Source organism: Chelonoidis abingdonii, chromosome 2 (genome assembly GCF_003597395.2).
Source record: "Chelonoidis abingdonii isolate Lonesome George chromosome 2, CheloAbing_2.0, whole genome shotgun sequence".
Lineage (NCBI taxonomy): Eukaryota > Metazoa > Chordata > Testudines > Testudinidae > Chelonoidis > Chelonoidis abingdonii.
The window spans coordinates 94,869,185-94,895,233 of record NC_133770.1 but is presented as its reverse complement, the minus strand read 5'-3'; the positions used below and the strand labels follow the sequence as shown (position 1 = coordinate 94,895,233).

The window sequence follows — 26,049 nt, the reverse complement described above, 5'->3', positions numbered from 1 at the left end:
AGTCTTCTCCTAGAACAGACCCTTAGCATCGAAGGGTAAGTCTTGGATGGTATATTGTAATTCAGGCAGTAGGTTGGACACCTGTAGCCATGAGATGAGTCTCATGGTGATACCGGAAGCCAGAGTTCTAGCTGCCAAGTCGGCCGCATCTAGAGAAGCTTGGAGGGAGGTTCTGGCTACTTTTTTTCCCTCCTCTGGGAATGCAGCGAATTCCTGTCGGGAGTCCGGGGGGAGTAGCTCTGTATATCTACCCACCTCTGCCCAGGTGTTGTAGCTATAACGGCTCAGTAGAGCCTGCTGACTTGCCACTCAGAGCTGTAGGGCGCCTGCCGAATACGCCCTGCGGCTGAGTAGGTCCATTCGCCTAGCCTCCTTTGACTTTGGGGCTGGTGCCTGTTGGCCATGGCGCTCCCTCTCGTTGACCGATTGGACAACCAGCGAGGAGGGTGGACATACAGATACTCGTACCCCCGAGAGGGTACCATCTATTTGCGCTCGACCCCCTTTGCCGTAGGGGGGATGGAGGCTGGGGACTGCCATAAGGTGTCTGTACTAGCCTGGATGGTCCTGATAAAGGGCAAAGCCACCCTAGTGGGGGCATCTGCCGACAGGATGCTCACTACAGGGTCCTCAACCTCCGGGACCTCCTCCACCTGGAGGTTCATGTTGAACGTCACTCTCCTGAGGAGGTCCTGATGGGCTCTTAGGTCTATTGGAGGCGGCCCCGAGGAGGAAGTCCCTGACACTGCCTCATCTGCAGAGGAAGAAGATGAAACGCCGGGGACGAGCAGGTCTTGTATGGCCTCTTGCTCCTGCAGCGGTTCCTGCTCCAGTGGCACCGGGGAACCCGGTGGGTGGAGTAGTCGTTCCTCCGTCCCGGGTGGAGGACGACGACTAACTGTGGCCTCTGGTGCTCAGTGCTCTGACGAAGCGGAGCGGGCCGGAACTAGCGGAGCACCTTGGGCCTGGTGGTACGCCCAAGGTGTCCAAAAGGACCACTGGTGAGGTCCTGGGTCCTGAGATCGGGCTTCTTGAAACACATCGGAATTGCGGTCTTGGCCATAGTAGCTGTCCGCATGGGAGGACACCGATGTATGCCTGGATGGCCATGGAGGAGCGAAGCAGCCTTGTGCAGATGTTCCAACGGACCTGGCTCCCCTTGGTATCGGGGACCAGTGCCGGGATGCATATGAGTACCGGGATCGAGAGCAGGACCTGCGACCAGATCGGTGCCTGGAGGTCAACCGAGATCTCGAATCCTGGCATCGTGAATGGCCTTGGGAGGCACGGTGCCATGTGTAATGAGCCAGTGAACGAGAGTCCAACTGGTGCCGTGAGTCTGACTGGTGCCGTGAAGTAGAACAGTGCGGGACTGCAAACGGCGTCGAGAGCGGGAGCGCTGTCTGGACCTGGAGCGTCTGCGGGACCACAATCGTGAGCAGTGCCGGTCAGCTGCACCGACAGAGGGTGGTCAGCTTGCCTATGGATTGGATTACCCTCACTGGCGGTGCCGGGGGTAGGGGCAGTGCCGAGTCTGTCAGGGTGATCAGGTCCCTCGCTGCTGAGAATGCCTCTGGCGTGGACGGCATGGTGAGCTCTACCGCGGCACGCGCCAGGGAGCTAACAGGCGCCAGACTCGACAGCCCTTGTGGGACCGGAATTGACGGTGCCGATTTAGTCGGTGCCACAGCAGGTGTCGGCGCCGGGCGATCCGACTTAGGCGTACTCTCAGGCTGCGGTGCGGGCGGTGCCGAAGCAGCAGGAGTCTTGGCCTCTCTCAACCTCGGGGAGAGAGAGCTTCGTTGAGCTGACTTCAGTGTCGGCAACGTTCGATGCCGCGAGTCCTTGGGCGTACCGGTGCAGTCCGGTGCCACAGAGGCGCTTCTGCTCACCGACTGACCAGTGCTCAGTGCTGAAAGTGGAGGGGTGAGGGCCGCCTCCATGAGGAGCTGCTTAAGCCTGATGTCCTGCTCCTTTTTTGTTCTCAGCTTGAAAGCCTTGCAAATGGGGCACTTAGCTGTCAAGTGCTATTCCTCGAGGCACTTCAAAACAGGAGTCATGTGGATCTCCTGTTGGCATCGGCTTGTGGCAGGCCGAACACGGTTTGAAACCCGGTGAGCTCCGGCACCGGGTGCGGGGAAGGGGCTAGTCCCCGAACCCCGCTAACTATTACTAAACTAACTATGTTAGTAAAGAAAAAAACGCATATATATATAAAAAGGATTATAACTATATACATGATAACGAACGAGAACTACGAGTAGCTAGGGAAGTGGAGGTCAGCTAAGCCGCGCTCCACTGTTCCAACGACCGACACGGGCGGTAGGAAGGAACTGAAGGGTGGCTGGGTCGGCTGGGGTATACATCCGGTGCCATAGCAGTGCCACTCCAGGGGGTGCCCAGCTGACCCACCGAGTGTTGCTAGGGTAAAAAGTCTTCTGAGGAACGTGCACGCGATGTGCGCACACCTAACTGGAATGGATATGAGCAATCACTTGAAGAAGAATCCTGAAGACTGAAAACACTGGAAAAACTTGACTTGAAAGATAGAATGTGTGCTTCACCATTGTATGCCAAGGCTGCAGAAATACTGCGGAAGGATGACAAACTCAAGTCCATAATCAGAATAGGAACATTTCACACATACGCAGTATGTCTCTGATCATTGGGAAAGGATTCCAGGATGCTGGTCCCACAGCTGAGTTCAGTATTATTGCTGAAGGTTTCATCAGGAGTGTACTGGAGGGACAAAACTACAATTGAGCTGTCAGATTACATAAATCAGTGTATGAGGCCCTGCTTTTATATCTGAATGAACACCACCTGGTTCACTTAAAGCCTCAACGAAAATAATCAAGATGGAAAAGTTGTGCAGCAACACTACACAGGAACAGCTAAATGATGTCCAAACACAGGACAGATGTTTGATGATCTTTCAGTTTTCAACACACATCTGAACTTCTTGAAGCATGAAAATGGCAAGCTATCAGCATTCTGGATTATCTACACTGATATGGTTGAGGTGGCTCTTTGGTCTATTTGAGCATCCAGAGAAGGTGACTGGCTTCTTCACCTAGCAATGGTAAGAGCAAGAATATCCTGGTACTTTTCTTAAGACAAGCAGAATTATGCAAGATGTCTGTTAGTATACTACACATAAATTACATGACTGAAATACAACATCCTGAAGTGCACGATAATTTTTAAAAATGGCGGCTTTTCTATACAGATGAGGTTATCAAACCACTGTGGATCAAGCCATCGACGAGACCGTCAATAAGGGCACAGACACAGCAGGTGAAACCAAAGGATTCAGTCTTACAGCTGGGGCAGGGTGCAGAAGTACTTGTCTGAGGAAACTAAGACAAATGATCAAAGTCTAAACACCTGGCATATCTCATGCAGAACCATCAGGCATATAGAGAGATGAAAAAGATGTGCAGTCACAGATATATACACTGGAGAAGATGGGGTCAATCCTTTTTCAGAGAGAAATGAGTTAGCCTGTCTCCACTAATTCTGCAGCTCTTGCAGGCATTTGAGAGGATCTGTTACATGCAAATAAGAAAGGAGAAGGTGCATACACAGCACTGACACGTAGCTGGCTAGAAACAGTGCAGTCAACCCAGAGAATCTATGACAGTCTGCCAAAGCAAAAACTGAAGATATGCAACGACACAGAAATCCAGTAAAACAAAAGCATCAGAAAAGATTATATTAAAGGCAGATCACAAGATTTTTTTTGGCCATACTGCTTTTGGTAGCAGCAAGGAGGAATTTGGACATGAGGGAAGTGTTGCAACACTCCTTAGGATCACTGCCTTGGGCTCTCTCCAACTTTGATAGCACCATGAGAGAGGCAAAGCAGCTCTGGCAAGGAATCTTGAGAGAAAAAAAAAAGTAACAGCTGAGAATACCTAGTCATTCTGCCTGCATCATAAATGGAAAGGCTCTTGTACAGAAAATAAATGTTGAGAACAAAACATATAGTGATCTGTCAGAGCATGTCTGTCAGTCTTGAAGACTGGAACTGACAACAGCAGCACAGAGATGATCTTTGATGTGTAAAATAATATCTCCATTAAAAATTCAGGGAGGGAAAACAAAAGGTCTGGCCCTGGAGGACTACTGAACAACATTATATCTAGTTACAAGACCCAACAATGGAGGCACAGCGTTCTTGGATGTTATACCAGCAAGACTGCTTTCATCAAGTTCTTATATGATGAATTGAAAAGGCCCCAATTTCCTGGAGAAACTAGGTAAGAAAACAGTGTGATGTGCCAGAAAGATTGTAACACGTTTAACCAGAGAAGGGGCATCAAACTTTCTGAACTTAGTCTTCACAACAAGAGACAGACACTGATTATGTTACACGTAAAGCATGCATCAAAGAACCACGAATGAGTTGTTGTATCCGAGGACACTGATGTGGTAATTCTTACTCTTCCTCTCTTCAGGGACATCAGTAAAATCTACATAAGACGTGATATCAAAAAAAGTGCATGAAGTATATACAAGCAAACAAGCAAGCAAGCAACACTAGAAAGTCTGAACACATGTTAGGAATGCATGCATTCACTGGATGTGATTCTGTTAGCACATTTTGCAGAATGTCGGGAGGTGACTGGCCTAAAGCTGATCACCAGAGAAGAGACTCTTTCAGAGAGCACTGGCAGAGCTAGGGCAACACTGGGTCTTATCTACAGATCTCTCTCCTTCAAAAATTCACCTATAGAACGTATGCAGCTTGGTCAAATATGACTGAGGGGAATGAGCTAAGATACCAGCTGTTCCATGCTAAGAAGGGAGATGCTGAATCTGGCTAGCTGTCTCCATGGAAAGACTTCCACTAACTTCATGTTTTGTGTGCCAGTTACGAGGCTGCTGTCTGGTGTAGGAGCCTGGAGAAGTATCCTGTCACACCCAGCCCTGAAACACGGCATGGCTGGGTCAGGGTGAACTGACAACTGAATGGATGAAAGGTCCATCCACCCCTGAGGTAGCGTTGCAGCTGATAGCTTGTAAATGCAATACAGACTATAAACTCCCTGTTTTCCAGTGCCTTGCAAATGGACGCAAATGCTCTCCAGCATGTAGGCTGCAAATAAATGAATACGAATGAGGAGGACAGTTCAGATGATGACATTCCAGTTATATGTGGAACACTGGATTGTTAATAGGTTATCCATTTTATATTATTGTAGGCTTAATATGTCACTCAATGTTATGGCAGAACATACAACATTAGTAGCATTGAAAAAGCTTCAAAAAAAAACATTATGTGGTATTTAGATGGCAGAAGTGGTTTAATAATATATTTTGTAAATTTAGATTTGAAATTAATGTCTAACGTGATACCAAAATACTCTTTTTTGCTTATTAATAAACAATGTGCTAAATAAAATATAATCAAAGTGTGCTACCTTTCATTTAAATTATATAACAAAAAATTGCATTTAAGGAATTTTGCCAACAAAAAAATTAGAGGTAGGACTGAACCTATCTACTCTGCAGGAAGGTCCACCATAACTTTTTATCATCCATTGACATAGAGCTATCCAAAACTCAGGAAGAGATTTTGCCCACCTAATGATACCAATGGATTATTTAGGGTTTAGCTTACGGACTACTGAAAACATATGGGATTTCTGAAGATTGGGGTCTGCAGAGACAACAGGTATTGTTAAGATTTTTTACACGTGTGCCTCAGTTTGTGGAATGCTTTTATTCCTGACCTTAGACATAACCCTTCTGAAACTGTATTTATAAACCTTGATTTCAAAGGCATCCAGCACAGAACATTAATTTGATTATGAGTTTGTTTCTGTTTTTAATATCCTTTATGTCTTATGCCTAAGGGATGTCTAATTCCTTTTGCTGTTCCACACTGAACTGAAATGTAACAGCATTTCAGTTACATAACCTTGCAGGATTGGAACAGGATAGCAGATATCACCTCAATTTTTTTCTTAGTTTTCCACACAGATACTTTAATTTCAGAACAAATTTCAAATGCAAATAGTCAATTAAGGAGAACAATTTGGATTACTTTGGTCTAGCTTATAATTAAATGTTTTTAGAACTACTCTAAAAGGAAACAATGTAACTGTACTTATTGTGAAAATACAGGTAAGTTACAAATAACTTGTCAACCTATTAATGTTAACCAAGGCCAAATACAATTTAAAAAATTAATAACTTCCTGTAAGTATATAATAATTCTATTTAATTTTAAAATGTTACTAAAATAGTAGAATGTGAAAAGCTTACACAGACCCTACTGTCTAATCATATATACACTTTATAGTAAAAATGAGATGCAGTTACTCATTTACTGCATATTTACATATTTTAATGCAATATGTTCTGTAACTTCAAAGAAATTGATTCCACACTTACAGAATTTAAAAATGTTTTAACACCAAGATGCCCAATAATTAAGCCCACTCTCTTAGTTGAAATACACCAGTGTCCTAAGCCATGTCCCTCCCAATTGACACCTACCCAGTCAAGTATGTCCTGCTGACTGGGCCTAAAGACATCGCTCTCCTACTGGCCGAACTCTGTGGAGGGTTACGCACTGAATTGGAGATGTAAGCACCAATATCAATTAAGTTCTCCATCACCATGTACACAAGAAATTAATACCATCTCCAATAAACCAAACAGTGGTGGGCCACTTTTCCGCCCTCTCCCCCCCGCACTCACCCTCCAAACAACGTATGCTACCTCTCTCACAAATAAATTAATGCTGAAAGTTCTCCCAAAACACTTAAGTGTAGACTGTCTCACCTTAAATAAGTGATTACAGACGCCTTTGATGGGAAGACTGGGGAGCCCACTGGCATCCTGTTTTAGGAGATGCAAGAGAGCAGGGAACCCTAAACCTAAGACTCAGTGCCTCTGCATGCCCCATGTGTACAACCATTCCAACAGCAGACAGCAATTAAGAGCTCCCACACAGGAGTGACAGTCCCATCATCCTGACAGAGCTAACTTTGCAGATTTATGACAACATCACTTCACAGTTTACACTCAGTTCATATCTGGAAGGTTTTCTTTGCAATTGTAAGCATGCCAAAATTTTAGATGAAAGATGAGATTCGGCAGAAATTGATAGCACTCACTTAGCAAAAGATTCCTACCCACGCTGGGCAAATGGAGTTTAAGATCATTAGTATACAGTTTTTTAATTTATTTTTAAATGTCCTGCATTTTGAATGTACGACAACTTGACATATCACATGCAGTTAAACTGAGCCATGGATCTTTTCTACCACACAATCAATCAGAAACTAACCTAGCTGCCAAACACCTGAAACATTTGCTCTTCTTCCTCAAAATAAAGTAGTTAATATTGAAAAATGATTAGCTTTAAACTGCCTTGGTGTGGGGATCAGATTTAGAAGATTAACAGTTCATTCCAGACTATATGAACAACTGGAAAATAATTTTAACAGAAAATTGCAATCCATGCTTTCCAATCTATAGAACATATGAAAATAGTCATCAGACATTCAAGGTTTGCAAGCCCTAAACATGACCTGCTTTATGTCCTTGTATCTGTTTGGCAAGTCCACATTGCATTTTTCACTCCAGAACAAATGGATAATACACTGACTTTGAAGCATCTATAAATAAAATATAGCCAGCAGGCCAGCACTTATGTGGAACCCCACAGTAATCAAATAGCATGCATCCATGAGGGAGGAAAAAAATCGGAAATATTTTAGTTAAGCTTCCAGAGGGCCATTCTAAACAATAAGACAACATTATGCGGCATATACAATATCTTTTCCAAATGTATCAGCCAATACTCAGCAACAAATAAATCTAAATATATGCAAGTAACGTGAGTTTTTTAAGTTTAGAATCTTATATTAGTCCAACATATTCCATTGATAGATTTTCTTCTTTAATATTAATCATTTACATTGTGGTAGTGACTAGATGCTTCAAATCAAGTCAGTACTCCCCTCTCCAAGACAGTGTACAAAAATAAGTGACAATCCATATTTCAAGATTAGTAGAGTCTGTCATAGTTGAGTTATAAAACAAAATGAGATGTTGCAATAGATTCATAATCATTTTTATGTTAAAAACAGATACTTGGAATCCTTCATATTTGGAAGATCCAGGGGAATTTCTCTCTTAAATCAAAAGCTTTCCAAATGCATTGCTTGGAAATCTCAGACTGAATTCCTCTCCACCTTGTATTCTATTTAAAAGGCTTAATACATTTCACAATTGTTACAATACTTCTTAAAGCAGTTAAGTATACCTAATTTTATCTGTGACTAGAACTGTTAAAAAAAAATTAAGCTTTACTTTTCTACTACCACTTGTCTAAAAACCTCCTATTGCTAAAAAAAAATTAAAATATTAAAAGGCTCTAATTGTTTTCTGCTATACTGAGTCAAACATGGCAGGAAATATAGTGAAAAATATGCTGTAGCTGCACCATATGAGTTTACATACTATTACACACGAAATACTGACCTAGTGTATAGGGAACACTTTCACCCAATCAAAGACCACCTTCTGATATTCAGACTAAATTAAGTCTATGAAATGCCTGGTAATTTTTTTTTTAAAATGACCTCTCATCAAGGAAATAATTCAAATTTTCAGAGAGCACTTATGGTCTGTGCACAATAATGTATTAACTTCCTGCCAACGAAAGTTCTGATCATTTGCCAGAATGGAATGTGAATGCATACTAGGAAGTACAAAGATTTGATACTAAAAACAAAGTCAGTAATTGCAAAGCTTCACTTCCTAGTTTTCAGGTCAATCTCCTATGGAAAATTTAATTTTTAGATTAAAGTTTCCTAATTAACCACCAACGTTTTTTTTAGCACTCCTCTGAACGCATCTGCACTGAAAACTGCTTTAGATGCTGAAGATTTCAAGTTATGAGGAACAGAGATAGATACTAACCAAGCACAGCTTGCTGGTTCTTAGAGATTTGTTTTCCATGAGATTTAAAAGTTATAGTTTTAAAATAGTGACTATAGAATACGCATATCCCATTTTGTTAAATGAATTTGCCAATTTTCACCTCTCAGCAACTACAACCTTATGAAGACAGTCTCTGTACCGTGTGATTATTTTCTGAACTCATCCTTGTTTAAGGACAGCATGATTCCTAACTTTACAAGTTGAAAAATGAATACATTTTTGGTTGGTAAAGAGTTAAGACCAAATGGGGTTTTGTGCTTCATGACAACTTATGCAGCTGAATGCATGTTTATAATGGAACTTTTAAATAAGCCCCAAACGCAAATTGTTTTATTCCAACTCACATTCTTCATTTCCCTGAACAGTGATTTGTAATGAGTTAGACCCAATTTGACCTAGATTTGTAACTCAACCAATGAGTACTATACTTGTGCACATTCTCTTATACGGACGCAATGATTACACAAGCTATCAGTTCAATCTGATTACATAATACTGAGACACTTATTGGTTAATCAAAACTACAGATTAGATGGAAGTACTGATGAATAAGGACAGTTGGCTATTACAGGATGTGCCTATTTTAAAATTTCTACTTATTACATTGTTCATCACAAAGTTACAAAAACATGAGCAAAATTTAGGCAAGCTAAGTAGTTTTTGATCCATTTCAGGATTTCAAGTTCAAGAAATGAGGGCAGGACTGAACAGCTACCTATCACTAAAGCATACTTTTTTTTTTTTTTAAATGTACCTGCCCTGTTAACTCAGTTACACATCCAACAGTTAAGACAGCAATTTGGTTCGAATCTAAATAGCAGAAAACTATCTTCCATCAAATTAACAAAGCAGTGGAGCATGGTCAATGTTTTCTGCAGCAAACTATCTGTTGTGAGACAGCTTCATTTAAATTCACAAGCTGGGATTTTTATATAAACTTTGTTTTTTTAAAGATGATAAAAATAAACAAACCAGCTTTACACTTGCCTCATATTTAGTTTCCAAGGTACTGCAGATATTTCACTTTGATCACACAGCTACATCATACATGTAATCAGGGGGAAAATGAAAGTTTGACACCCAAACAGCATGGACAGTAATTTAGCATTATGGGATAAACTCATTAGCAGAAACATTCATCTAAAGTGACCAACAAAGTTAACTCATATGCAGAAGAACAACCATTAATTTTAACATCCCACTGTAATAAGCAGGATTAGTTACATGTATCTGTGGTTGTTTGAAGATATTTGAAGTCACTGGAAAAAACACTATTTGTTTTTGTTTGTCATCATGCAAACTATAAATGTTTCTTTACATGAAGGGTTGGCTTCTGTAGCAAAATTTTCATGCCACAAACACAGGATACACAGGGTCCTGATTACTGATATGCAAGAAAGGATCCAGCTAGACTTTCAGATCCCCAGCTGAAACTGTTTCATTGACAACTAAAAGAGATTGTTACTTGTAGACTGAACACACATGATGCTGACCTCTAGACCTCAATGACTTCCACTACATCATTTTTGCAGTCACTTTTCAGTAGATCTACATTAATGTTTCCGCACAGGCTAGCACAACACCCTCTCTCTGCTGAAGGCTCTTTATCTCCCCCTTTTCTGTCCCTATTCATCTGCCTATGTAATAGAAGACAAAAAATGAATGTTCAAATGGACTGTATGCCCTAAAAAAAAAACACTTTAGAATTTAACATTTTAAAAAACAAAAATGGTAAGTATAACATACATTCTAATTAGCTTACACAAATGAGGTAAACGTGAATAGCTGAAACTTCAGTTACTCCAAATTCTTTTGGGGAAGGTGAACCACCAATCAGATGCATAAAGAAAACAACTCACCTACTACCATGAGCGTGAATTCAAACCCTCTCTTCACAGACTTTCTGTAAACTTGATTTGGGAGATTTGCAAACCCCACATATCCTTCAAGGTTCTTCTGTTGCTAATGCAAAAATAAAAGACATTTAAATAGTCAAAAGAAATGCATGCAATTTTCTAATACACTTCAGACTAATCTTCGTTAGCTTTTAGCATATGTACAACTTATGCCAATCCTGATTAAGTCAAGATGTTTATTCATTAAATTGTAGCACCAAGCAGAAGACTGGAGTGGGGGCTAGCCAGCCATTGTCTACAAAGGTATTTTGCATAAGTATAGCTATACCATGGTGGTGGTACTGGTGCAAACTCTCAGTATATATGGTACTGCAACAATGTAAAAAGTGACTTAGGCCATGTCAACACTATAGACTTCTGCCATCACGCTATGTTGATCGAGTGTGAAGAGGCGTGATCCCTGACTGAAATAACTGCCAACAAAAGTACCTACTGGAGATGCAGTTATACCAGAAAAGATGCACTTTTAATGGTACAAAACATTTTGCTGGGGGGGGGGGGGTATGATCCTGGCAAAACTGCACTTTGTATCAGTATATCTGCATCCACATTACCAGCACTTTGCTGATATACTTTACCTGTATCTCTATATCAGTAAAGCATTCCTAGTATAGCTATGCCTTTGCATTGGCGCAATTTAGCCCAATCTGAAACTGAGCCAAATCACACCAGTGCACCACTTCTACATGGGATCATCGCTAGTGCGCCTAGCTCAGTGTGATTGTACTGGTACAAAAATAAAAACCTACTGTAGATGTGACATAAGTCTCCATTTCCTCACCAGTAGTTCAGAAGGATGCCTTTTGTAGGGAGAGTTGGGAAGGATGTGGGTGTTGTCAGTGCCTATTTTGCCACCTATTAATAAAGGCTTTTGCAGCTTAATCCTACCCCTTCTTCAAACCAGATCAGTGGTTTTCAACCCACTGGCCACTTGCAGCCTAATCAGCACATAGCTGTGGCTCATGTGACATCCCCAGGGCCATACAGGTAGTATATATATTGTGCGGATGAGGTCCATGTAACACAGAGAGCTGCATATGAGGCCCACAACGATAAATAGGTTGAGAACCACTGATCGAGAACCAGTAATACCCACATGACTGGTATCGCGTGCTGTTCCTTTAAAGGAATCTTAGGACTGTTCATTTCAGGTGTGTGAGGGGTGGGGCTTGTTTTTAAGGAACAGAAAGTTTAGTTTCATCCTTTATGGCAAATTTTTAAATGGTTTTAAACAGTTTCTCTCACGGGGGGGGGGGGGGGGGATGGGGGGAAAGAAGGGGAAAGAAGGAGCCTGTTCCATCACACTGTGCTGGGGGTGGGGTTGTTACACTTTGATGGTAAGCTGCTGCGTTCACCCCTATGCTACACTGTAAAGGAGAAGTTGCTTGATCCCAACCCTACTCCCACTAGGACCAGGACAAATAAAGCTTCTACATACCACACAGTGAAAAAGTCTTTGACAGCCCTATGAAGAAACCCTAGGTGGAACAGTAATTTCCCATAGAGAGTGGAGGAACCTTGTGTCACCAGAAAAACTAAAAACAACCTAGACTGGTTTATTACTGACTATTACTTTTCTGAATCACCAGTTGGTTAGAGAGTAATACTGTCTTCAATACTTGAGAACAAAAACAACTAGTAAAGCAAATATGTGCAGCATAGAGCTTCCAAATTTAAATGGGAAGACAGTCATGATGGATTTTTCAGTGACAGGTCTTCAATTCTAGAACCCACTTCCTCATTTACTTCAACGGAGCCCAGATCCGCTGATTTCAGGTCATGCTGCAAGGGTTATTTTTTCAGTTTCCCTTTCCCCTTTTGAACTATAAATCCACAATTAAATTGCATAAAAGAACAGGATTGAGCCCCTAATGTACATTATCTTGCAAGTACATTGTGCACAATATTTTTACCAATAGTTGCAAATTAATATAGTTCAGAGCAATTCTATGTTGCTAGAGTTGCCATGCTTTTGCACTAAGACCCTAGGCTAAAAATCTTTAGCCTCAGTGCATGTGCAGCAGACATTTTGTAAAATAATATTATGCATGTGGTTTGGTCTTTTTAAACTGAAGTGGTTAAAGGCAGTAGTCATTACTGCGTACTATAACCCATCAGTTTTCATTTTCGGAAAATTCTTTTTCATATATATATTTTAAAGAGAACATAAAAGTTAAAAGCTTTGCTATAGTATATTTCACACTTGTGTCTTTTCATTAGTACTGCCTATACTCAGTAAAAGTGTTGCTGTGATATCTTTACTGTAACAACACCACCACTTACTTCACACACATCCTGAATCTCTGGAGGGATAAGTTACTTTAAGAAGTCAGTTACTCTACATGCTTTGCTTTGATTAGATGCATTGTTGTCTTTTTAAACAGAGTGGTCAAAGTGTTATTTAAACTATATACATTTCTTTTTAAAAATAAACCTATCCATAATCTATTACAATCATTTGAAGATATGCTGCATCAATGAGACCTCATTTTAATGAATTAAACAGTGCTGATTTTTTCATTACACAAAAAATGGAGGGAAGGGAATATCTAACTTTTGAGGTTCTCTCAAGCTTTCTAGGTATAGCACACCATGACTGGCTGTATTAAATATTATTTTCAGCCTTTAAAATGGAGTGAATTTTGGTATTTTATTTTTCCAAATGTAAATAATTTCAGTTAGTTGTGTAGTAAAGCTTTTGCATTCATTATTTTAGGTTTCAATTTAGTTGGAGATGCAAAGAATATTTCCTTCACCTCAACTAGTTCAAAGTTGAGAAGTTTTCCTCTTGCAACTATGAATTAAAAACTAGGTGAGAGGATGAGATCTACCAGTCCTAAAAACCTAAGTGACATGGGACCAGATTTGCAAAAGGTATATAGATATCTAATGGGATTTCCAAAAGTGCCCAAGCAGATTAGGCACCTAAATAGGACACCTAAACACCTTTGAAAAGTCTGGTCACATAGTGACCAGAAATATCTGTAAAGTTAGTGAGTTTTAAATGCAAAACATATCTTGGTACTTTTTTCCTAAATTTCTTATGTATCCAGTACATTAAGGTAGTTTTATTTAACAAAAAAACCTTTAAAAATGCTGGTTTTGTGCATTTTTATTGAATTCCAATCCAAATGCAGCTTGACAAATGCTGAGTAAAAATTAAAGAAATGCTTCACTCACCATTTTCTAGCATAATAAAATAATTATCTGAATAAACACATGTTAAACTATAACACTGATTGAGGTGCAATGACTGAGTGGTTAAGGTGCTCAACTACAATCCTCAACTTCATGGATTCGCATCTTGCTCGTTGTCACACTAGGTCACCTAAAGTTCACCCAGTTGTAAAACCGGTACCTGACCCATCAGGTTAGGACAGTCAAAGGCAATGAGGCATAATGCTGGCCACATCACTCTCTTGTGTACCACTGGCTATGAAACTGATGTGCCTTACACTGCATCAGCCTGATGAGCCATTGCTTTGGAGAAACTTTGACTTCACTATATAATTGCTTAAATAAATGTACAGATGCAGCATATACTCCTGGTTAACAAAAAGCAGTACCAAATTTAGTACAATGTTAATTATAAATCAACATAATATAGTTACACACATTAATGAGAATGAACTTCTCTTCAAGAAAACAACCAAATGTAAAATGATAAAAAACAAGTTTAAATCATAGTTTCCTGCTTGCTGATTTAAATCATGATTAATCTCATTCCACTTTTTATGAATTTCTATCGTCCAGCAATTTACTATATTTTTAGCTTTTAAATTCCTCAAATGTTTTTCTAAATCTGTTTTTGCTACTATTTCATTGATTTACTTCCACACTGTGAATCATTATACAGGTCAGAACATCAAGTTTAAATACCTACACTAGCTTAACTTTTTTATCCTTAGCTTGATCTTCATCCAACTGTATTCTATAAAGTTTTAGTTCAACAGTTAGACTAAAAAACAGTGTTGGTTTGTTTAGAGTAAGTGTAATTGTAAAAGTAGTGATACTCACAGCTACTTTGTAAACAACATATTTCCATCATTCCAGTGTTCCAGATATTGAGAGAGTACATCCAAGGGTAACAGTAAAAAGTGATGAATTCCAAGCATTGCAACGACAGGTCCAGCAGCACGCAGCAGAACACAAAGCAAGGGGAGGAAAAATCTAAAGTTACTTACATTTGATCAACAATCATTTTAATAGTCTACAGCATTGCTTATAATTTGATTAAAAAAACAAATGTTTATTCCTTATTAGTACAGACTACACTAAATACGTACAACCATAATTTGGCTTCCTGGAGTCTATGATTACAATGCAGTCTTAGTCCATGATCACAATTTTTTTTCCAACATGACCATCACCTCTTTCAGTGAACAGAATAGATGGGCTCTTTAAATTTGTTTCTCATTCAATGTGTGACCCAGGCCTTTTTAGCAGACACCATCCAAACCCCACACGGAATACAAAATTATGAATTTCCCCATGATCTTTTCTGTGGTATTCTGACTAGTATCCAAGTGGCATGCAAACAATATCATCTTCACAAAATCCCTGAAAGATTAACTGTACAACCGTATTTTACAATGAGAGAACGGAGGCATAGCAATTAAGGCCAAAATCATCAAAAGTGCCCATTACTTTTGGAGTTCCCAATTTAAGAGGCCTGATTTTTCAGAATACTCAGCATTTTTATTATATTTCTTATGTTCAATGTATAGCTCCAATTAACTCCACCTGCAGTTTAAGCACTCAGCACTTCTGTAAATTTGGACCCAGGTGTCTTGAATTAGGTGTCCAGAAAATGAAGAATACAATTAGCGGCCACAAGTGAAAATTCTGGCAAGCAACCTAACTAGCATCAAATAGCAGAGGCACAAATAGAATCCATTTCTCCAGGGTGGCATTTAAATACCTTGACCACAAAAGCATCCTCTCTCTTCCTGCCATTCCTTGCCCTGTCCACAGCACACCTCTGCAACAACTGCGGTAGGGGTCCTACAGACACCTTTATTCACTACACAAGCCTAAATTAAACCATGTTCAGTGTACTAGCCATGCCGTGCACTGTATGAGGGAAAAAACAGTATATCATATAATTAAAGACTACCATAATACACATTCACATGGGGGCCAAACTGAAGCTGCATGAGCAAACACAATTCTAGTATTTCCTAACCTTTGAGAGCTTGGCAACTGTAATTTTTTTTTTTAATGTAGTTTTTATAATTCTTCATTTTTTAAAAAGTAAGTAGGGAAAAAACACACTCACGCAAAATCACGCAGACCCCTACATGAATTAAGCAGCAGGTTTGGAACTACTTGAACTAAATGAGTAACTGGTAGCACCCTCCAAGTGAGCCAGTGACTAGAGGGGGATGAGAGACACTTTGCTAGTGGCTTTCCCAGACACCCGCTGACATGATGAACCTGGATTCAACTGCACTTTCTGGAGGGGAGTGTTCTTTACTGGTCAAACTCTTTTGTAGCATCCCTCAAGCCTGTCTGTACCTCTCTGCTCCTATCCACCCACTGCCAGTTGCGTCTCAGCCACCTCACCTCCCTTCTCACACCCAATTCATTCATTGTCAGCTGCTTCCTCTTCCACATTGCACCAGCAGCAGGAACAAAGGAGAAAGTCTCTCTGCTCTCAGTTCTGCTGCCTGGTGACTGTGGGGTCTATTTCCTATCCTCCGTCTGCTCACAAATCCGGGCAGAGTTCCTCTGGGCGGCATCCACTGGCTCCCTTGGCGTCTCTGAGGAGCAATGGGTGCTGTCTGGGGTTCTCTGCTTGGTGTCCCATCAGGTTCCCTTCATTTGACCTGTTGACCTCACTCCTGTCCCTGTTATCTCATTAGTTGTACCCCACCATCACTTGGTTTCCAGGTTCTGTGGATACTCCCCTTAGGCTGGGGCGAGGTCCTTTAGCAGTGGGTGGACTTGTGCCCACCCACTTCCTGGATCCCAATAGGATCACAATGGTCCCCATACCTCCCAGCTGCTAGAAGGAGCAATTGCAGATAAAGTCCTGCTCAGCCCCTGCAGCCCAAGACAGAGCATACTCAGTCACTCTGTGGGTTTTAGTAAATGCACAGTCTGATTAACACAGCGCAGCTGTTTGGAGAGGTGGCATGCTCAGTGCTGAGAATCTTTTGGGAATTTAGCTTCCAGTCTCTAACACACCTCCCACTGAGCATAGTGAACTTCAGATTTTTCAGAGGCTTGCAACTTGCTGAGTAAGCCTTCATGGGATTAGCAAAAGGAACATCCCTAGCATCTGGGTGACCTCTAATGCCCTTGCCAAAATGCGGCAGAACCTTTTTTTTAAAAAAGGTGTTATTCTGTCACTAATGTGGGCAAAAAAAATTTCCTTGGCTTTCATCTAAGAAATGGCTGTACTGTACCATTTTAACTGAAACTTTCCCAAAAAGTTCAGCCTCAGCCAGACACCTATGATGGAAAATTCAGCCCAAACAGTTGATTTTGGGCATAGTTACAAGCAGCTGAAAGCAGGATTTGAAAATAGAAAGCATTAGGCAACCTTATGCACATTTGGGAACATTTTATAGAATGTAATATGCCACATTGGTAAGAAATCCAGATAAACAGAATGAAGGTTTTTCTTTGTACAAAGGTTGTTTCGGAAAAAAACCCTCATAGTTTGGCACCTTAAGAAACTGCACTTGCTATATCTTTTTTCCCCAGTAAAGATGTTTAAACAGCTCCCTCTCAGAACCCTACCCTATATTCAGTTTATTTGCCTCTATGTTTTTACTCAGCTGGCTACAGGCCCAAGATGCTGTGAATAGAGTCAATTAGTAGAATTTCTAGTTTTAGGTTAGAAGTGACTTAGGCCATGTCAGCACTACAGATTTCTGCCACCACGCCATGTTAGGTTAAATCAATAAACCACAATTGAAACAAGTAATTTGTTAACCTATCGTATATTTAAAGAGAGTTACAATTTTTACACTGTTAAAAGATTTTGGTGGACCCTTGAAGTCCCCCACACTTGCTGGTATCTCAAGTCTTCATTGTGGATTAAGATTGACATATCAAAACACGACTGAAGACTACTGATAAAGAGGTTTTACTCTAAAGCTTGTCATAATTTACCTAAACATTAAAAACTAGAAAAGTATACTCCTGTTAATAGAGTGTATAACACTGTTTCTTCCTCTCACTATCATCCTACACTCCTGAGACGTCCCAGAAGCAAATGACCACGTAAATACCTGCACATATGTTCTGCAACTGGCAATTTCTGTTACAGTGATATTAGGGATGGAGTACTAGAGTGTAGTCATTTAATACCAAGGTGTATAACAGGACTGTAGAAGGTCTCAGCATATACTTTTAGGCAGCACTATCAATCCTGTTTTTCTGAGCACTACAAAAATTGGCCAAATTCACATAAAAAACTCACCCTGAACAAGTGTATAGTAGAAATGGCAAAAAAGGGAAAACAAGTTATCCTGTCTTATCAAATTATGCTTATTCAAAACTTCTACAAATGGGAAGAATTTTTCCTTTCAGTATTCAGTTGAATGTAGAAGTCTACATCAATAATGAATAACTGTTATGAACAGGGTACCAAAGGTTTAGCACTGACAGAAAGGAAACCAGTAGAGCTACTCTCACCAGTGGGAGTCAGCTGCAGCCAGCAGAAATTGTGAAGCTTTTAAGGAAGTAGGATAATTTGGACTTAAAAAAGGAAAATGTAAGGCTCTGCCCACGCAAGAAAATTAAGCTAACTGATTAAAAAGCACCGCACAAGATAACAATAACTGCAGCTTTCTACTGAAATATCTACAGTATGCCTTGAGTCCAGCTGACTGAGTCTCAAACTGGCACATCTGATGCACTGTCAACTCAAGTGTCATCTATGCCCAGTTAGATTTGGAAGGAGAGCTGGAAGCCAAGAAGCTGTGAGAGCACAACAACTCATGCTTCTCCTCTTGCTGCAATGCCAGACAGCAATCATCCATGGGTATTGGTCACCAATACTCATAAATCAGCTGCCGTTTGTCAAAACAAGAGACTCAACCAGGAAATCAGCTAGTCATCAACTAAGGCACAGGAGAGCTAGAACAGAGGACAGCCAGAAGTAGCAGGACACTGGGAGGTTATGGAGAGGAGTCAGAATGAAGTCTCCTCTGGTGACTCACAGATGAATCATCTACACCTCTACCCCTATATAACGCGCCCCAATATAACTTGGGTTCACATATAGTGCAGTAACCCCAGAGCTCCGGCAGCGGGACTCGAGCTGTGTTTTAAAGGGCCCAGGGCTTCGGCTGCTGCAGGGAGCCCCGGGCCCTATAAATCACAGGTGGAGCTCTGCTGCCACTATCCCAGAGCTGCGGCAGCGGGGCTCAGCTGGCTTTTTAAAGGGCTCAGAGCTCTGGCTGCTGTGGGGAGCCCCAGGCCCTTTAAATCACTGACAGAGCCCCGCAGCCACTACCCTGGGGCTCTGGCAGCGATTTAAAGGGCCAAGGCTCCCCGCAGCCAGAGCTCTGGGGTCTTTAAATCACTGCTGCACCCTGCCACCGCTACCCCAATATAATAGAGTTTCACCTATAATGTGGTAGGGATTTTTGGCTCCTGAAGACCACGCTACATTGGGGTAGAGGTGCAGTGGGGAAAATGAAGACCAGAAGCAGGGGGCATTTCACAGGTAACATGGGTTACGTTGCTGACTGAGGGTTAGCGCAAGGAACAGAGAAGACTCAGTTGGCAAACCAAAGAGGTTCACCAGTTGAGGGACTGGTCAACTTTAACAGCCCTATCTTAATCATAGGGACATATGGGCAAACTTTAAACTAGTGCCCCCCTAACTTTTTACCTCTCCCCTCCACCCCCCGGGAGCTGGCTCCGAGGGGGGGAGGAGACGACACAGACAGGGGCAAGGGGGCTGGCAGCCAGGACCTGAGCCACAAGATGCTCCCTCCCCATCCCTCCAAGGGAGCTGACCCTGACCCCAGTCGCAACCACACACACACCCCAAGCAGGTTCCTTCGTGCTTCCCTAGTGGGCATGCCCCACAGTTTAGGGACCTCTGCCTTAAACAGAAGAGAGTGGCTAGTGTGGAAACAATCAGCGTTCCAGACTGAAACAACCAATGAGTGCCTTAGCACGATCAAATCAAGCTGCTATCTAGAAAAACAAAAACTAACTGGGAAAACTCAGTTACTTCTAAAACCAGACACTTGCATGCCTCTCGTATTAAATTTTTTTCTGTCAAAGTTAAAAACCTTTACAATAGCATGGTACAATTTTACAACGTAAAACTTCTACATGGCTTCATTCCCACATGACACTCAAATCAAACATGCACTGCACATAATCAAGTAGTTGTCATTTAATGCCACACCATTCCTTTTCATTATATGCACAGTGCTATTCCATTCACTATTATGAGAGCAATGTTTACCTTATTTCTTTGCACAGTATCAAGAGCTCTTTGCCATTATCAATACTACTGCATTTCTTCTATTTAATAGCATCAAAATCTGAAAGTTTATAGAAATCAAGAAACTACACAAATGACCTCTTTTTAATTTTAACTTATTGGCAGCAATGAATGTTTCAGGTCTTTCACTGCTCAAGAGTTGTATGTGTTGTGGAAGCACATAACTGGAGGCTTGGGAGGCTTCTGGTTCTTGCTGCCCCCTCCCACCTCCACATACTTTAGTGACTGCGTTAATAAAGGAAACTAAGTTTGGACAGAAGTTTCTCACTTTACTAGAAGTGGACAAACTGAGTTTGGTACAAAACTGATCACTGAAGCAATATGCCATAGGTTTTAAAAAGCTAAAAAAAAAAAAAAAAAAAAAAAATCAAACCCATCCAAATATTTCATGCAAGTCTTAGATTCCTGTTCTCTTGTTGTGTCTTCCACCCTTGTACGCATGCAGACAAGTGGATGTTACAAGAACACCTCTCTCCGAAGAGCCAGAAGAATAATTTAAAGATTAAGATTCTAGAATTTTTTTTTATTTTTTTTTTTTTAAACAGAGAAGAAAGTAAAGAGTGAAAATGTTGAGGTCACAAAAGCAGGCCAACAAGAGAACAGAAAAGCAGCAAGATACTGGGAGAGAGCTCAGTACAGAAATAGGGAAGACTATAAGGAGAGTAAGGCAAAGTAGTATGTTTGTCAACATTAGAAACAGCAGCAAGTCTGTAAATATCAATTGTATTTCAGATAGTTTATCCAACAGACTCATAGGTCAGAAGGGACCAATATGATCATCTAGTCTGACCTCCTGCACAAGGCAGGCCACAGAACCCTACCCATCCACTTTTATAACAACATCTAACCCATGACTGAGTTATTGAAGTCCTCAAAATTGTGGTTTGAAGACCTCAAGCTGCAGAGAATCCACCAGCAAGCGACCCATGCCCCACGCTGCAGAGGAAGGCGAAAAACTTCCAGGGCCTCTGCCAATCCGCCCTGGAGGAAAATTCCTTCCCGACCCCAAATATGGCGATCAGCTAAACCCTGAGCATGTGGGCAAGACTCACCAGCCAGCACCCAAGAAAGAATTCTCTGCAGTAACTCAGTTCCCATCCCATCCAACATCCCCTCACAGACCATTGAGCAGACTTATCTGCTGATAATCCAAGATCAATTGCCCAAATTAAACTATCCCATCATAACATCCCCTCCATATACTTATCAAGCTTAGTCTTAAAGCCAGATAAGTCTTTTGCCCCCACTACTTCCCTCGGAAGGCTGTTCCAGAACTTCACTCCCCTAATGGTTAGAAACCTTCGTCTAATTTCAAGTCTAAACTTCCTAATATCCAGTTTGTACCCATTTGTCCTTGTGCCTACATTAGTACTAAGCTTAAATAATTCCTCTCCCTCCCTAACGTTAATCCCCCTGATATATTTATATAGAGCAAGCATATCCCCCCGCAGCCTTCTTTTGGCCAGGCTAAACAAGCCAAGCTCTTTGAGTCTCCTTTCATAAGGCAGGTTTTCCATTCCTCGGATCATCCTAGTAGCCCGTCTCTGAACCTGTTCCAGTTTGAATTCATCCTTCTTAAACATGGGACACCAGAACTGCACACAATATTCCAGGTGGGGTCTCACCAGCGCCTTATATAACGGTACTAACACCTCCTTATCCTTGCTGGAAATACCTCGCCTGATGCACCCTAAAACCGCATTTGCTTTTTTAACGGCCATATCGCATTGGCGGCTCATAGACATCCTGCTATCAACCAATACCCCAAGGTCCTTCTCCTCCTCTGTTGCTTCCAACTGATGCGTCCCCAATGTATATCTAAAATTCTTATTATTAATCCCTAAGTGCATGACCTTGCACTTTTCACTATTATATTTCATCCTATTACTATTACTCCAGTTTACAAGGTGGTCCAGATCTTCCTGTATAGTATCCCGGTCCTTCTCCGTGTTAGCAATACCCCCCAGCTTTGTGTCATCCGCAAACTTTATTAGCACATTCCCGCTCTTTGTGCCAAGGTCAGTAATAAAAAGGTTAAATAAGATCGGTCCCAAAACCGATCCTTGAGGGACTCCACTAGTAACCTCCTTCCAGCCTGACAATTCACCCTTCAGTACGACCCGCTGGAGTCTCCCCTTTAACCAGTTCCTTATCCACCTTACAACTTTCATATTCATCCCCATCTTTTCCAATTTAACTAACAGTTCCCCATGCGGAACCGTGTCAAACGCCTTACTGAAATCGAGGTAAATTAGATCTACCGCATTTCCTTTGTCTAAGTAATCCGTCACCTTCTCAAAGAAGGAGATCAGGTTGGTTTGGCACGATCTACCTTTAGTAAATCCATGTTGCAATTCGTCCCAATTACCATTGACCTCAATGTCCTTAACTACTTTCTCCTTTAAAATTTTTTCCAAGACCTTACATACTACAGACGTCAAGCTAACAGGCCTATAGTTACCCGGATCACTTTTTTTCCCTTTCTTAAAAATAGGAACTACGTTAGCAATTCTCCAGTCGTACGGTACAACCCCCGAGTTTACCGATTGATTAAAAATTCTCGCTAACGGGCTCGCAATTTCATGCGCCAGTTCCTTTAATATCCTCGGATGGAGATTGTCCGGGCCCTCCGATTTTGTCCCATTAAGCTGTTCAAGTTTGGCCTCTACCTCAGATGCGGTAATATCCACCTCCATATCCACATTCCCGTTTATCATCCCTCCATCATCCCTAAACTCCTCACTAGTCTTATTAAAGACCGAGGCAAAGTACTTATTTAGATATTGGGCCATGCCTAGGTTATCCTTAACCTCCGTTCCATCCTCAGTGTATAGCGGCCCCACTTCTTCTTTCTTTGTTTTCTTCTTATTTATGTGGCTGTAGAACCTTTTACTATTGGTTTTGATTCCCTTTGCAAGGTCCAGTTCTACGCGGCTTTTAGCCTTCCTCACTTTATCCCTACATGTTCTGACCTCACTAAGGTAGCTTCCCTTGCTAATCCCGCCTTTCTTCCACTCCCTGTAAGCTTTCTGCTTTTTCCTAATCCCCTCTCTGAGTTGCTTGCTCATCCAGCTTGGCCTACAACTCCTGCCCATGGTTTTTTTCCCCTTTCTTGGGATGCAGGCTTCCGACAGTTTCCGCAGCTGCGACTTAAAGTAATTCCAGGCCTCCTCCGCATTTAAATCCACAAGTTCCTCCGTCCAATCCACTTCCCTAACTAATTTCCTTAACTCTTTAAAATTAGCCCTTGAGAAGTCAAAAACCCTAATCCCAGATCTACCTTTGTTTATCCTTCCATCTAGTTTGAACTGAATCAGCTCATGATCACTCGAACCAAGGTTGTCCCCTACCACCATTTCTTCTACGAGGTCCTCACTGCTCACCAAAACCAAATCTAAAATGGCATCCCCTCTTGTCGGTACTTCAACTACTTGGTGAAGAAATCCATTCACTATCACATCCAGAAAAATCTGACCCCTATTATTCTTGCAAGCACTTGTCCTCCAGTCTATATCTGGGAAGTTGAAGTCTCCCATGATCACACATTTCCCCTTAGTGTTTACTTCATTAAAGACATTAAAGAGGTCTCTATCCATATCCAAATCAGATCCCGGCGGTCTGTAGCACACCCCAAGCACTATCTCAGGGGAGGCTCTAGTAGCTTTTTTACCCAGTGTGATTTTTGCCCAGACAGACTCTGTCTTATCCATTCCATCACTTCTTATTTCATTACAGTTAACCTCATCATTGATGTACAATGCTACTCCACCACCTTTGCCTTTCTTCCTGTCTTTTCTAAACAGCACATAGCCTTCAATACCTGTACTCCAGTCATGAGTACTATTCCACCAGGTTTCTGTTATCCCTATAATATCCGGTTTCACTTCCTGCACCAGTAGCTCCAGGTCTCGTGTAGGAGAAGAGGTGGGAAAAAGGAATAAAATGCAACTGCCAGCATCAAGCTGAAGCTGCAAAAGCTAGCTTAGAATCTTACTCCTAAAATTAACAAAAGAGAATCAACTTTAAAAAAATGTCTTTTACAATTTTTACAAGTGACATCTCACATTACTCTAAATGAAAGATAAGTTTCTCATGGGTTCAGTTGGTGCATACCCACAAGTATGTCAAATTCAGTTTCTTCAAGTTGTGTAGGATGTGATTAGAACAAAAACAGATGTGGGGATTTGGGAGCAAACAGTACTTGCAAATGCTTTCAACTCCTTTTATTACATCAACTGAATTACAAAATTAGAGTCTTTTCAAAAAGGAAAGGTGATTTTTCCAAAATAAGATATAGTTTGTACCAAATTTCACCTAGGTTGTTTTTAAATATTTTCCATATCTACCCAAGATAAGTAGAAAAATATTTTCCCCTCAGAATATTCAGTTTGATTAATTCATCCATTATAACAGGTGTCACCGGATGGTATTAGTACCTTACAAATTCTTAGCAGTGCAAGCAAGTTTTAGTCTTCAGAAAATGTGACTGTTTCTTGCAAATTTCTAGGAAGAGCTGTGGCAAGCAGTCAGTGTTTTCCACCTTAAACTCTCTAATTAGAGTGAACTCTTGAGGAAGAGAAGCTCGCTGGAAGCCAGGCAATGATATTTGAGTTGATGCCCCTGAAAGGGAGCAATTGCATGCATGCTGCTTGTGACCATTGCAGTTCCAAGACTGTACATAAAAAAAAACAAACTTCACTGACAATATACTCAGACTCTATGTTGTGTATTTCTCTTCCGACTGAAGCCACCATACACATCTACTACAGCTCAGCAGAGGAGCAATATCTTTCTTTAAAATATTCCTGTATTCTCAAGGTTTTATCCACTAAAATAAAGACCAAATGTTCCAAACATAGGCACAACTGACATACTGGCAGACCTTCAAATTCCTTCTGCAAACATTTAGCTCTAGGAGAACCTACTCTCAGAGAGTTTAGCCAACTTACTCTTGAACATTATTTCACTTTTAATATATAAAGTAGTCCTAAATTTCTTATTTTCTATAATTTTAAGAATGGGTCATTTTTATACTTGCCGTCGATGAATTCTCATTTTAGATCACTGAAGAAGTCTGTTTATTCTGACCCTATCCCCCATGTTTTGGGAACCAGTTCTGGATGCTTTTAATACTGTGTCTTATAAGAACCACCCCTACCTGAGTGTAGCTAAGAAACAATCTGTTTGAAGCAGATTGTGTTTTCAATAACTCCTATTCTTCACTATGTACAACACATTTTAGACACTAAAGCTAGAACCAAAAATCACCACCTTCTGAACATTTAGTTTTTACTTTTAAATATTGCTTTAAAAAACTGTTTCCATTAGCATATCTGTTTGTCAGGATCTACAGTAAAACAATGCTTTGTTACATGTCAATTGGATTAGCAGCATTTAGAAAGTGTCTACATTTCCCTGGAAAGAACTCACAATTAAGTCTAAATTATGATTTTTGAAGCTATTCCCTGAATATCTGAAGACTTCCAGTTCTATCAAAATACTGGGTGGATGGTTATTAGAAGAAAGGAGGGATTGTGAATTTGTAATCATTTTAAGAGTGACATCAATTCAAAACACAAAAAAGTTAGGCAACGAATTGGAAAAGTTTGACCAAATGCACTCAAACTATAGTCTGTGGACCACTAGTGGTCTCAAAACACAGAGCTGGCTGGCCACATCATCTTGTCATTT

General features: G+C 41.0%; 1 protein-coding gene across 4 annotated transcripts in view; it reads right to left on the bottom strand.

Moving 5' to 3' along the window:
- SEPTIN7 (septin 7) overlaps nt 1-26,049 on the bottom strand; it is a 145,915-nt gene that overhangs the window by 105,007 nt on the left and 14,859 nt on the right. For 2 of the 4 annotated variants that reach the window (XM_032785457.2, XM_075062589.1), the window contains exon 2: nt 10,824-10,926. The exons of 1 other annotated variant lie outside the window; for it this stretch is intronic. In XM_032785457.2, coding sequence (XP_032641348.1) covers nt 10,824-10,833 — 10 coding nt within the window. In that variant the 5' untranslated portion in view covers nt 10,834-10,926. Of the gene's footprint in view, nt 1-10,823; nt 10,927-14,897; nt 15,051-26,049 lie in introns of those variants that run through there. One more of the 4 variants, XM_075062588.1, reaches the window with a different exon arrangement.